The sequence below is a fragment of the Acinonyx jubatus genome, chromosome A1 (assembly GCF_027475565.1).
Source record: "Acinonyx jubatus isolate Ajub_Pintada_27869175 chromosome A1, VMU_Ajub_asm_v1.0, whole genome shotgun sequence".
NCBI lineage: Eukaryota > Metazoa > Chordata > Mammalia > Carnivora > Felidae > Acinonyx > Acinonyx jubatus.
In genome coordinates, this window is record NC_069380.1 from 52,477,222 (window position 1) to 52,491,205 (window position 13,984).

General features: G+C 34.4%; 1 protein-coding gene across 16 annotated transcripts in view; it reads right to left on the bottom strand.

Annotated features, from left to right (window-relative positions):
• Positions 1-13,984, bottom strand: part of RBM26 (RNA binding motif protein 26) — an 85,348-nt gene that overhangs the window by 28,800 nt on the left and 42,564 nt on the right. For 9 of the 16 annotated variants that reach the window (XM_053216965.1, XM_053216962.1, XM_053216936.1 and 6 more), the window contains exons 10-14: positions 13,607-13,718; positions 12,353-12,512; positions 9,530-9,694; positions 8,723-8,854; positions 7,448-7,519 (exon numbers count right to left, since the gene is read on the bottom strand). In XM_053216965.1, the coding sequence (XP_053072940.1) occupies positions 7,448-7,519; positions 8,723-8,854; positions 9,530-9,694; positions 12,353-12,512; positions 13,607-13,718 (641 nt within the window). The remainder of the gene's footprint in view (positions 1-7,447; positions 7,520-8,722; positions 8,855-9,529; positions 9,695-12,352; positions 12,513-13,606; positions 13,719-13,984) is intronic. The other 7 variants (XM_027065083.2, XM_027065082.2, XM_053216954.1 and 4 more) reach the window with 3 other exon arrangements.

Below are 13,984 nucleotides of genomic sequence, written 5' to 3' on the forward strand. Positions count from 1 at the left end.
AGGAAGGGTATGAATGAGGCTTAAACTATAAAATAAAAAAATTAACAGAATATACCTGTAGAAAAAAAAGAACATACAAAAACTTCAAATCAAGAAAAAAACACTGACGTGATATAGTCACAAAGCCCTAATCATTTATTTCTTCTACCCAGATCCTTCCATGAAATTTTATTCCTACAGTTACTCAAATATTTAATAAAAATCATCTGATGGTATATTAATTTATGTGTCTCTCTCCCTGTCTACAAAACCATGTTTTTCTCCTCTTTGTGCTTTTTCTAGTACCTAAACCTTATTACCAATAATTATGAGACCCTGGTTAACTTTAGGCACTTTTTTGGGGCCTCAGCTTGCTCATCTCTAAAATGAGAATGTTTAAGTTGATGGCATCTAACGTCCTTACAAATTCAAAAATTCATTCCATGAGGGTAGGGATGTTTGGCTTGGTTTATCACTCTATCTTCAGTGCCTAAAACAGTGCCAGGGCACGTAGTCAATACTCAATGAACACTTTTGCACCAAATTAAACTGAAATGATGATAGATCAGGATGGACAATCTTTTCTACACAAGGGTCAACTCAAGAAAATAAACTGTACAGGCTACCTTTTTTATCCTTCAAAAGCAAAAAGTTGTAGGTTCAATGGAGTGGTTAGTTACTGGTTCTTAGGAGTTTAGAGATCCCTTAAGGGAAATCCATGAATGTTATAAAAACTAAACATGGAACCATATGTGTGAACAGTGTAACTTTCCAGAGGAAAAGAAGTTTCCAAAGAGTTAAGGGAGTTCATGACCTAAAAGAGGTTAAAGGAACTACACAAACAAGATTATCAATGAGAAAAAGAGCCCACCATTTTAGCTAGTAAAATGTAAACATCCAGGTCTATTAGAGAAGTAACAAGCAGACACTATTTTCTAATCATCTATCATACAGTTAGACTACGGAACATCACAAAGAATAGGCAATTCATCACTGTTCTAAGTATTCAAGAATGTTTTAGCCTCCATGTGAAACAGAAATCTAGAATACTGTTGGGGTGCCTGGGTGGCTCAGTGACCAACTCCTGATTTTGGCTCAGGTCATGATCTCACAGTTATGAGTTTGAGCCCTGCATCGGACTCTGCAGGCAGTGTGGAGCCTGCTTGGGGTTCTCTCTCTCCCCCTTTCTCTCTCTGCCCCCATACCTTGTTCTCTCCGCCCCACCCCCCAAAATAAATAAACTTAAAAAAAAAAAGCTTAGAATACTATTATACTGGTTGCATGCATGCAAGGCAGATGATGTTTAAAAATAAAAGTTCTTTATAATACTTGACATATATCAAATCTGGTAATTTTCTTATATAATGAAAAGTAATACCCTGACATCACTAACAAATAATGAAATTGTTGCATTCAGTAAAATATGGAGTAAATCTAGAGTTACTTTGCAGTCTGACTTCAGTCACTGTTCTCTGTAACACTAGAGGCAAATTTCTTCCATGCTACCTTACCATACTACACAATGTTAAACTGCAGGATTGTACAAGGATTAGACAGTAACTTCATAAAGAGAGAAACACAACATTATATGCTAAAGACAGAGTTTGAGTGTCTCCTAAACTTTTCTTCACGAGGGTTCCAAGACAAGTTGAAAAGTTGTGACCAAAAAGATTTCTATACTCAAATAAGTTGGAAGTAACAAATATCATAACCCTATCTTCTAGTTTCAAAATGTCTATTACCATAAAAGTTGTGAGAGAGCCTGAAGTAAAGAAACCCATGTAATGCAATCTGTTTAATTCAGCATTCCTTAATTTCAGTATACTCCTTTTTCAAAGTATACTTATTAACTAATATCAGGCTAAGTAAGAAGTGGTGATTCAAAGTAAATAAAAATATATGACAAGCCTCCTTTAAAAGTATCCCACTTCCTTGTTTTATCTAGAAACTTCTTTCTGTACAAACAGAACATCAGCTAACATATTTCATTGAGCTCAAGACATCACTATCAAACACATTATGATAATAAACCGCTATTAAAGACAAAAAGGGTGCCAATTATAACCATGAGCACCAATACCGTAAGATATTCAAGTGTTAAAAAGTGAAAGCAAAATGTCTTAGAAACAATGAACTATATGAATCCAAATACTGCTCAGTATTTGAATCTATTTGATTCCAGAGTTTAGAAAGTAAGAGTATGAATAGCAAGGGACATCTGTATTTTCAAAAGAACAGAGTTGTGATAAAAGAGAAGAAAATCTGTTAAAAATGAAACCAGTGGAATGAAGTAACAAATCCAACAGAAAAGAAGATGCTGCAATTCCGAAGAACAAAGTCAAAGCATGGGCTGTGGCCTTTCAAACAACCACACTGTCTCTATTTTCCAAATGAGTTTCTTCATGTGCTATATTTTTATATACTGAACTTGCTGCATTCACCTGTGAATTCCAAAGACTTGTAAATTCTTTTGGATTTTTCACATATACTATCATGTCATCTGTGAGTAAATATAATTTTGTTTCTTCTTTTGCCACCTTTATACTGTTTATTTCATTTTCTTGCCTTACTGAACTGGTTAGGCCCCACCTCTACTGAATAAAGTGGAGAATGGATATCCTTTCTCGTTCCTGATCTCAAGAGGAAAAGTATCCAATAATTCACCATTCAGTATGTTAGTAGATAAAATTAAGGAAGTTTCCTTCTATTCCTACTTTGCACATTGTTTATTATGACTAATAAATTTTATCATATGCTTTTTCTACTGAAATAATCATAAGAGGTTCTTCCCACCCTTCTCCCCCCTAGGTGAATTAAACCAATTTTCAAATGTTAATTCAAACTTGCATTTCTGGAATAAATCCTACCTGGCCAGGATGTATTATCTTTTTTCATATCACTAAACATTTGGTAATATTTAGCTTAGGATTTTTATGTCTACATTCATGAGCTATTGGCTTGTAATTTTCCTTCCTTGTAATGTATTTGTCAGGGTTGGTGTCAAAGGTCTGTTGAATTCAAAAGGTGAGCTGAAAAGTATATGCTTCGTTATTAAAATGTACATCACTCATACCTCTTACTTCAAGACAAAAAACAATTCCCTAATAAGAAAGAAGTTGAAATCCATTAATACCTCTTTATCCTATTTCCAATGTAAAATATTACCAGCCATAACTACCATTAGTACTTGTAAAGAAAGAGAAAAACAGATTTTTCTCATGGATAAGAGTGGAAGGGAAAAAAAAGTGTTTTGTAAAAATTACTAAAAATAGAAGACTTTATATTAAAGTCATCAGTGTTATTTTTTTAATAACTAATGTCCAAGTTGGAATCAAATATAAAAGGAACAGTTACTATGGTTCACTGTGACAATCAAACTAAGCTAGCTCTAACAGGTTTCTACAGCAGAAATGCCTTGTAAATGTAATAAAAAGAGAATATGTGAGGAGTTATGTGTATATAGCTTATTAATACAATTATTGTATGGTCAACTTTTATTATAAGTAAATTATTTTAACAAATCTAAACATTAATATGATATTCTCATAAAGCAGCAAACTGATGTGTTTTTTTCTATAGCAAAAACCAACCTTAATTGGGAATTCTAACGAGAATAGCATTTTACTTTAAAGTTACATTTATAAGGGGCACCTGGATGGCTCAGTTGGTTGAGCGTCCGACTTCGGCTGAGGTCATGATCTCATGATTCGTGGGTTCAAGCCCCGGGTCAAGTCTGTACTGACAGCTCGGAGCCTGTGGCCTGCTTCAGATTCTGTGTCTCCCTCTCTCTTTGCCCCTCCCCTGAACACACTCTGTCTCCCTCTCTCAAAAATAAACATCAAAAAAATATTTAAAAAATAAAGTTACATTTATAAAATATTTTCAGGGATTAACAAGTTTTTTCCCCCAAGAATATAAGCAGCTTAAGAGACAAAGGGATTAAAGAGCTTACAAAAAACATTTTAATGTCAAAGAAAAAAATGTGTAGTCAGTAATCAATTGCTGCTGCAACAGCTTGATTTCCAATAAATCCAGCATAGCAAATAATTTTATAGAAATCCTATTTCTCCATAAGAAAAATAATCGTAATAATTCTAACTATATAATCTAGGTAATAATCCTGAGAGAGGTTAATGCATTAATAAAAAAAAAAATCAGGGGCACCTGGGTGGCTCAGTCGGGTGAGTGTCCGACTTCAGCTCAGGTCATGGTCCCACGGTTCATGGGTTCAAGCCCCTCGTCGGGCTCTGTGCTGACAGCTCAGAGCCTGGAGCCTACTTCTGATTCTGTGTCTCTCTCTGCCATTCCCCTGCTCACTCTCTGTCTCTCAAAGGTGAATAAATGTTAAAAATTTAAAAAAAAAAAATCAAAAGTAGGAAATGATCATACATTCCCTTAACCTTTATATTTACAACAGCAAAATTATACAACAAATGCAAATTAAAAAAATCAAAGGGTCACTTAGTGACTGCATTTTATAGCTCATGAAACAGAGGGTAAGACTTGTGCAGGATCATATAGACTGTCAGCTGCTAACTAAACAGCTGAAGTCTCCAAAAGACATGCAATGTTCCTTCAGAATACCACACAATTTCCCTTTCAAAGGTTCCATAGTACATATGTTAACATGTCATAACACAGAGACCAAGATATATTTTCAGATTGCAACAACAACAAAAAAAAGTACTGCTAAGGAACAACAACATCCTGTATCACAAAAGTCTGATACACCTAAAACTGGTCTGACATACAAACATTAAATATTCAAGTGATTAATCACTTGCTTCTTAGTCTTTAGAAGAGCTTTGGGAGATAATCTGGACAGTCTAAGAAGTCTTTTTTCTAGACTAACCAGGATGGGATACACACAAGTGCCACCTTATTCTTGATAAATTGCTCTATCTCTTGACAGGTACTAAAACATCATTTCACTGATCACTCTTTCCAAATAATACCTATTTAACAGCTACTGCAATACCTTAAGATTTAACAGTTATCAATTAGGTTTTAAGTTTCCTCTCTCAACCCTCTCACAAAAATGGAATTCTAGAATAAAGAATCACTCAAGGGTTTACTTAGTGTTGTTCATAGAAAGGGGAAAATCTGTGTATATGTGTACTTTTTGGTTTAATAACGACAAAAATACTGTATAAATACTAGCTTTGAGTACTACCCAGCCTTCAATTAAGAAGAATAAAAAAAGAATTTAAACAATATTTGATGACGGGAAACATTCTTCTAACCTTCCTAAGACTTCTCTGAAATACTAACCTCTAAGGATTCTTCAGAGAAAACCCCTATAGACTTGGGGAACAGGAACAACCAAGAATAAGCAAAAACAAAACGCTATTCTATAAACGGGTTCCCTGAAGATGACTGAAAGTTACACATTTGTACATTATGGCTTTCCTCAAAAGAGTCTTTACAGTATTTCCTAAGTAATTCTTTTTCACAAACAGCCCACTACTATTAGTGATTTTTCACAAATTTAGTTTTTGGTATCTATATTAGTAAATGTATACTATTGATTCCAAGTTTATATCCCTTTTATCCTAAAGCTATACAAAACACATTGAAAAAAACAAAAGCAGATGCAAACATACCAGAAAGATTCTGTAAAACCTATAATAAGTACACATCAACTTCAGAGTTGAAATCTTAACATAAACAGATGTTAAGCATAAGGTTTTTAGGCCTCTCCAGAATTGCTCAGTACTACACAAAGTATAACAGACTTTATTTTCTTTATTCCTTAGTTACTTATTATCAAGGAAAATAAACCTAATCAAAGTAAATATTTAGATACAGCTAAATTCAGTACAATAGATTAATACATGGACAAATACACAGAAATAAGGAGGCATGATATGGAAAAAAAATTGAAGACTTCATAGAATAAAGAGATTTTCAATCTTTAAAAGAATGATGTGAATCCACTTAAGAGGAAAATGCAGTCCAGGAAAATCACCACCAAAAAAAGGAAAAAAAGGCAGGCAAGACCGAGAAACAATGAGCAGAAAAGGGAGCATTAAGGTAGAAAGGAAGGACTAGAGCAGAGGTAACTGCGCCAGAATAACTGAGGTCTGATGAAGTATAAATCAAGCAGTTATTTAGCCGGGGAAATGAAAGTTTCTGCAAGAGTTAACACTGAAGTGAGTCTCCGAGCAGGATGGTGGTAGTAGAAAGTACAGGAGGAACATGCAGCTAGGACACCACAGCTAAAGGCTGGAAACTGAGGGTGGCAGAAAAAGAGAAGTGGGTGACAAACACAAGTGAATGACTCTTGGGCTTTTGAGACAGTACAACTTAGAAAATGCTGATGTAACTTCCACAGGTTGGGGTACCAGAAATTCATTTATGTGGGAAATGGTCATTTCAGGCACATCATGCCTGAAGTATTGCTGAGGTGCCCAAGATGAAAATCGGATATACAGAATTAGATTCAGATTCAAATTTCTACAATTGCCTTAGTTTAACATGGTAAATAAGGAAAAGAATACACTGAAGAACCAGTGGAGAAAGAAAGTCAGCCATGTCATGGGATGCTGGTCTATGGACACATGAAGTCAACTTCCTACATAATCTTAATAATGGAAAGAGCCACAGATGTGAAATAGGAGACCCACATTCCAGTCCTGCCTCAAAATTCCTAATGTATCTATCTGAGCCTTACCTTCCTTTTAAGGTGAGGACATAGAAATGAGAAAGACTACCTAATTCTATTCTGTAATTCCACATACCTCAAATAAGACTAAAGAACAAAAGCATTCACTCATACCTAAATAGAAAAAAAAAAAAAAACAATAACAACACATCTACACCGAACTGTTAGGTACATAAATAGTCTTAATTTAATCAGTGTTTATATCCTCATTTAAAAAAGAAATGACAAACTGTCAGGCTATGCACAATAGCTGTTAGTAATAAATAAAAAACTTGCATTTACATCATCCTGCCCAGTTAAATACTTTTAAATCAATCATTTTATTTAATCCTCACAAACCCCATGAGCAAGACAAATATTACAATCATCATTTTACCAATGAGGAAGAAGAATCAGAAAGGTTAGGAGCACTGCCCAATCTCATGCTGTTAGTATGTGAAGAGCCAGAAACTCAAACTCAGGTAAATTCCTACTTTGTGGCCTTTTCTATTAGGCTGCCAGAGTTTTCAAATCAAAATGCACAATATCTCTAAAGAAAATATAGTAAATAAAAAGAAAAAACAAAAAGAAGGAAGCACATGGACACATACTGAAAGGCAGATATTAAAATGCTAATGCAAAAAGTAAACAAAGGCGGGCAAATAGTTTTCTTTTTCAGCAAATGAAAAGCAAAAGGGTAGGAGTAAGAGGTACAGATACTATTAAGAAGCAAGAGTTTGGAACTATGAAAAAAATTAAAAACTTAAGATGCCACCTGAAAACATTTATGAAGCCAAGACAAACACATCATGCTATTCTTCTTACCTTTTCAGTTGCTGAAACAGATGGCTTTGATACAAAACCCAACCTGTCCTTCACAGATAATTTAGTTACATTCTAAAAAAATTAAAATGGACATATTCAGTGTTTCCCCAAACATATAGGTCTGTTGGGATTTTGAACATTCTGATTCTACTAATTTATACGGACTCTTTTAAGTATTTTGATGTTAATGACAAAAACTTGGGCCATTTTCAAAGTGACAGAAAGAAAATGTGTATGGAAAAACAAACAGTATGCAGTATTACTCAATCATAAAAAATGATGCAGTAAGGTACTTACTAAAAGCCCCCTCCATCAATACAGAATCATAAATTCTTAGAATCCTATGTTGACAAGTAGGAAGTTTGAACATTGTAAACATTAGATGTGAGTATGAGTAATTAAAATATATGACTGCTTCTCGAGCTTAAAAGTAAATGCCATTCTTTCCTAAAGTATGTTTGGTTTGTAGCCAAATATACTGGATCTGGTGATGATTTGAGATCACAGGACTGGGCTTTTTTTTTTTTTTAGTAACTAAGAATTTATCAATTTCCATTCTGCATGTTTTCATAGAATCTCAATACCTCATGCTTCAGGAATTATCTAGGAACACTATTTTAAGGAAGTGGCATCCTATCAACATCCTACCTCTAAACAGCAAATGCTTAAACATCTAGAGACAAAAGAAAGCTAAGTTTCAGACGCTTAGGGTGTAGAAACAAGAAACTGCCACTCAAGTGTGGAAGGGAGGGGAAGGGAATGACATGTGGAGAAGAAAATCTGAAAGTCAGGAATAAGTGATGCAAAGTTCGGAGACTGCTGCATATATAACTGGAAACAGGACAGTATCAAAGCGTGCTTAAACTTGATGGTTTATCCCTTCCCTTCCCAGAAGCTTTTGGTTGAGTTTGGTGTACAATTTTCTCTGGAATAAAATTCTAGTTAAGTAAAAGATGACAGGAAAAATAAGATTTACTACACTGAACTTCATTTTTCAGGCAGTTTTGCTTGAAAAGTACCTCCTCCACAAAGTGAAAGAAAAATAAGTATTAATGAGAGAGAGGAATTTAAAATTCGAATACTACAGGAAAAAGTAGAATATGAAAATGTTATGGTAATGGTAAAAAGAAAATTTACAGGTGGAGTTCAAATATGTACAGACTATGATATTTCTGTATGAAATATATACAATTAACTATAATTCAAATCACAAGGGAAACTAATTTACTGAGAACCTGCTATGTGACAGACACAATGTTAAGACTTTTCATTTACCTGAGGAAGGTCTGAACTGGCACTTTGGGCTTCTGCCGGTTCAATAGTACTTGAAGGTACTGGACCCAACCGCTCTTTGACTGACTGCTTCACAACAGGCAAAATGGGCTGCTGGACTAAGGGCTGCATTACCTCAGAACAAGAAAAAAACGTTAACCAAGAGGATTAGTTCATGAACTTGGAAAGTAACTTTTGCTCGTTTGTTATTAAATTGCCCACACAGATACAGTTTTAAAAGCACAGCTTACAATCAAAACCTGTCTTCCAAATTCCTTCACACATACCCATAAATGCTTTTCTTTGCATAAATTATTTGTAAAGTAGGGGAAAAAAATTAAAAATCTACCCTTCGCTGTATCTTTTGTATCTTTTAAATGAAAAGGAGAAAGTTAAATCGAGAAACAAATTGCTATAAAACTCTCCTACAAGCAATTGATCTAACTTTACAGACTGATTGGCTCAATGACTGAAAAACAGAAAGAGGGAAGGAAGGAGGGAGCGAGGAAGGGAAGGATTTCCAAGATGAACACACAGTCTGAGTTTCTGGAAAATGTATAGCTGCCATATACTGAGTGTCTACTGCCTACCAGGGACCTTTCTCTAACTTAGCATCCTATAATTGTCTAAACTAAGAATTCACTTCATAATAAAATGAGAGAACAGGTTGGAGACATTAAGTAACTTCCTTTAGTCTCTACAGCCAGCATCTGAACTCAAGTCTACCTGACTGCAGTAACTCTGTTCTTAAACACTATGCTAAGAGCTTTCTAAGGAAAGCACTGAATTTCACACAAATCTCTCTCCTACCTTTGGAGAAGTAGTTTGTAACTGCTGGGTACTTCCTTCTCTGTGCCAATAAACCTTAATAAAGCGATTGTTCAGTACTGCTTCTGTACTTGATATTGCTTTCTTTGCTTCTTCATATGTTGCAAATTGGATAAGGGCACCTTCAGGATCCCCATTATAAGCAACCTAAGATTTAAAATATGAAGAACATTGAATTACAAATGAATCCAGTGCTTCATCCAATAAAATTCCTCAAGAGATGAGATTCTGGTCCTTCCCGGTACTATTCTTTGTTTACCCTTTCTTTAAAGCTAGATTATTTACCATGGTTTACTTTCACTCCAGAAGAAAGGTAAACTGAGTACTGTTCAGAATAGAACCAGAGCCTCCTCTATGTAATACTTTGTAAAGAACGCTCATTGCACAAATGTTATATACAAGCAATCAAAACGTTTCATTTTTTACCCCCAATATTAATACTGAGAAATAATCCCTATATCAATGAGTGATGAGGCCAAGATCCAGAGTCAGGAGAAGCCAGTAAACTACTTTGAAAGAGGTGACTCTAACTAAAAATTACAGAAAAATCCATTTGTAAAAATTTCCATATTCGCAGCTGTCAAAAAATATTTCCAAGAGTGTGAGAAAATTTACATAACAATAGCGATTACACTTTACACATAAAGAAAATGAGATTCAGAGTATGTGAGTCTGCAGATCCATACAAATAACAGGTAACAGATCCAAGGCTTTTCACTTCAAATTTCTTGTTCTCTCAGTAATAGTAGTGTTTTCTAAAGTGTGGTACACAAGTCATTGGTAGTGAAGCAATACAAAATAGGGACTAAGAGCACAGACTCTAAATCAAATTCCATGACTCAAACCTTGACTGCTATGTTCATGGGAGACCATGAGCAAGTTATTTAACCTGTGACTGTTTCCTCTTCAAAAATGGGATAACAATACCTCACTCTGTAGTGTTAAGAATCAAATAATAATTTATATAGAACAGAGAATATATAGTAAGTATTCAATAAATATTTACTTTTACAAGGGTGATTTTAGGTAGCATGTTAATAATCATACATTTATTGGAATTTAAAACTTCAATTTTACCCATAGGTCTAATCAGAATAAAGTTAATTTTTAAATGATTTTTAAAAACATGTTTTGCATATAATAATACAGGTCGTATGCATACACAGCAAAAGGCCTAGTAAAGAGCTGAGATATTAACCTCACTAGTAACTGAGGAAATGCAAACTGAAACAACAGTGAGATACCATGTTTTGCTCCTCAGCTTTGAAAAATTTCTTAAATTTAATTTTACCAGGGCAGTTAAATTGCACAAGGAAAAGAATCTTCTGAAAACTTTTTGTGTCTGGATCTAAATGTGGGAGATACAATTGTATTGCTGTAAAAAGATATTCAGAGACATTCAAGATTAGATAATTACAGGGTAATACGTATACCACGGGCCTATATATTTTTTATTTATTAAAAAATTTTTTTCCGAACATTTATTCATTTTTGAGAGACAAAGCATGGCACAGAGAGAGGGAGACACAGAATCCGAAGCAGGCTCCATGCTGAGCTGGGGCTCAGACTCACAAAGTGTGAGATCATATATTTAATATATATATGTTTTTGATGTACTGATTGAATGATAAGTAGACACAGAAATACAAAAAAAAATCTAAAATAATACATGATAAATTGTTAATAATGTAATTATGGGGATATATGGTAAGGGGAACTGAGAAGGACACACAGTTGAAGGAGAAACACTTTCTTTATATTCTATATAAATCTCTATTGCCCCATACCAAGAAAGCATTCATTTTTTTCATGTTACTTTTATATTATTTTTTAAATGTTAAGAGGGGCGCCTGGGTGGCTCAGTTGATTAAGTGTCCAACTTCGACTCAAGTCATGATCTTGAAGTTCGTGGGTTCAAGCCCCGCATTGGGCTCTGTGCTGATAACTCAGAGCCTGGAGCCTGCTTCTGATTCTGTGTCTCCCTCACTCTGCCCCTCCTCCACTCACGCTCTCTCTCTCTCTCTCTCTCTGTCTCTCTCTCTCTCTCTCTCTCTCAAAAATGAATAAACACTAAAAAAAGAAAAATTTAAATGTCAAGAAAGCAAAATTTTCCAAATAACATCAGCTGTACTAAAATTTATCTTATTTTCATCAGATTAATGGAAAGAATTATTTTAGCTGACAAAAATGGGGGGAAAAAAGGCCCTACATTATTTAACACTTTCAGTATACCTAATAATGTAAACTTAATACTGAATAACCTTACAAGTTAACATACACTCCAGCCAAGGTCTGATTTTAGGTGAAGTCAAATACAAATTACATTGATATTTAATCTTGATGGACATTCAAAAGTGATAGGGGAAAAAGTAAATGTTTAAACTAATTATGGATTACATGGTATTTGGGCCCCAAAGGTATCTGTTACATGCTTCCCAACACATACAGGCAGCAAAAATAATCAGACTGAAACTTTCTACAGTAATAATGTGGAGAAACTAAGGAAATGAACACTACTATAAAGACTAGATTTTCCTAGTTTGACGATTTAAAGTTTTTATAATTCTATGATAACTTCTATCAGGTAAACAGTACATAAAATGTGATCAAACTCCTGATTTTGAAAGTAAAAAAACTTACTCAAAATCACACAATATTTCAAAAATATAGTTTCATTTCATTTCCAATTTTCCAAATTTAGAACATAAGCAAATTTTCCATAATCCTTTATAAAAGTATTCTTCTACTGTATTAAGTGTCCTCCTAAAATAAGCAAAAACCACAAAATTACTTCATAGCTCTTACCTGTAAGTTAACCAAGGTTCCAAATCGACTAAAATGTTCATTAAGTTTGCTGATATTATTTAATTCTGGAGGAACTTTTCTAAGTTCAAGTTTGGTATTTTCATTTCCAAACTGAACCTTTTTCTGGAAGCCTGGGCTGTTTGTTCTATTAAAATTTGGCCTGTAACAAAAATCAGGCTGATTAATACATTCATTTGTAAATCCTGACCCCTATCAAGTACAGATTAATGAGGTTTTACAACTCAAGCTTAATTTTTTTTTCAAAACTGAAATTACTGGTTGATAAAGAAAATTCAAATTTCTTCCAAAAACTGAAATTTCCATTAGTAGTATATATATCTTTCATAGAAGCCAAATGAGAAGGGTTCTTGTCATTTATCATGTTCCACTTTAAATCCATTCCTACTTAAAATTCTTAGCAGGAAAGATCCAGCACCCTCTTTCAATAAATTTGCATATATAATTTTTGTTGTACTTCTGCAAAAGCTAGCTTACTCAAATGTATCCTATTCTAAAACACTGATTAAAAACAAGAAATGACTGTTTCAACCACTTTCCAACTCAGAAAAAATGTCAAAACTATAGCCCATAAATTTGACTACTGAATAAAGGACAAAACTGTGGCCCAGGGAAGTTACACTGCTTGCCTTAAATCACAGAATTACAGGCAGAGCCAGAACTAGGTATTAGCCATTATTAAATGATATTAAAGTATGAAAGTGTGATCCTTTCCTTTAACTTGCAAATATTCATAAGAGAATCATCACACGCACCCCAAAATTCAGATTCCTTACCTCTTTCTCTGAAGCCCTTCCCTGACAATTTGTGTCTATCCAGCCTCCCCTGCTCCCCAAAAGATCACTTTCTAGCTCTTAACAGGACTGGCCTACATGCTAAAGCCTCCTCCCAAACCAGACCCAACCTCCTTCCTTAATGGGCTCATGACTATCCTTTATATAGGTAGTTTTCAGTGACATCTCTAAGTGAAGGGGTGTTTTTGGGGAGATGCAGGATGACAGAAAGAGGAAAAACTGTGTCCTCAACTACCACACCAATTCCGTTTGAAAATGCCTCCCAAGTGCCAATTAACTTAAAAACTTTTGGAAACCAATGTACACACTAGTGTGGCATCGCCTATAGAACAAAGTTACAGAGCGTTCATTTTAAAAGAGAATACTATACTGTCATAATAATATTCCGGTATTCTAAAAATCACTGCATAATAAAATTCCTCAATTTTCCCTGCCAGCTTACTTATCAAACCAGGTCTTCTTTGTAGGAGCTCCAGGCTCCCCGGAACCAATGGTTCTTTTCCTTGATTCAGAATCCACTACTATCCTCATACTGCTTTTATTAGGAGGCTTTTCTATTTGAAAAGAAAAGAGAGCACAGATTAATATTTTCTGTTTATCATAGCTATTTCCTTAAATGCAGAGTGAAAACAAAGTTCTGGCTTTTGTCCAAATATACATTCTTGGAAGAAATAGTTAAATGTATGTTCACATATAGTAATTTAAGGGATTTTAACTTATTTTGAGTTCATGTCATACGTAAGTAAAGAAGACTCAGTAATTCTTACATGTCAAGTTAAATATGACTTTGTAAGCTACTTTTTGGGGGTGTGGAGGGTAA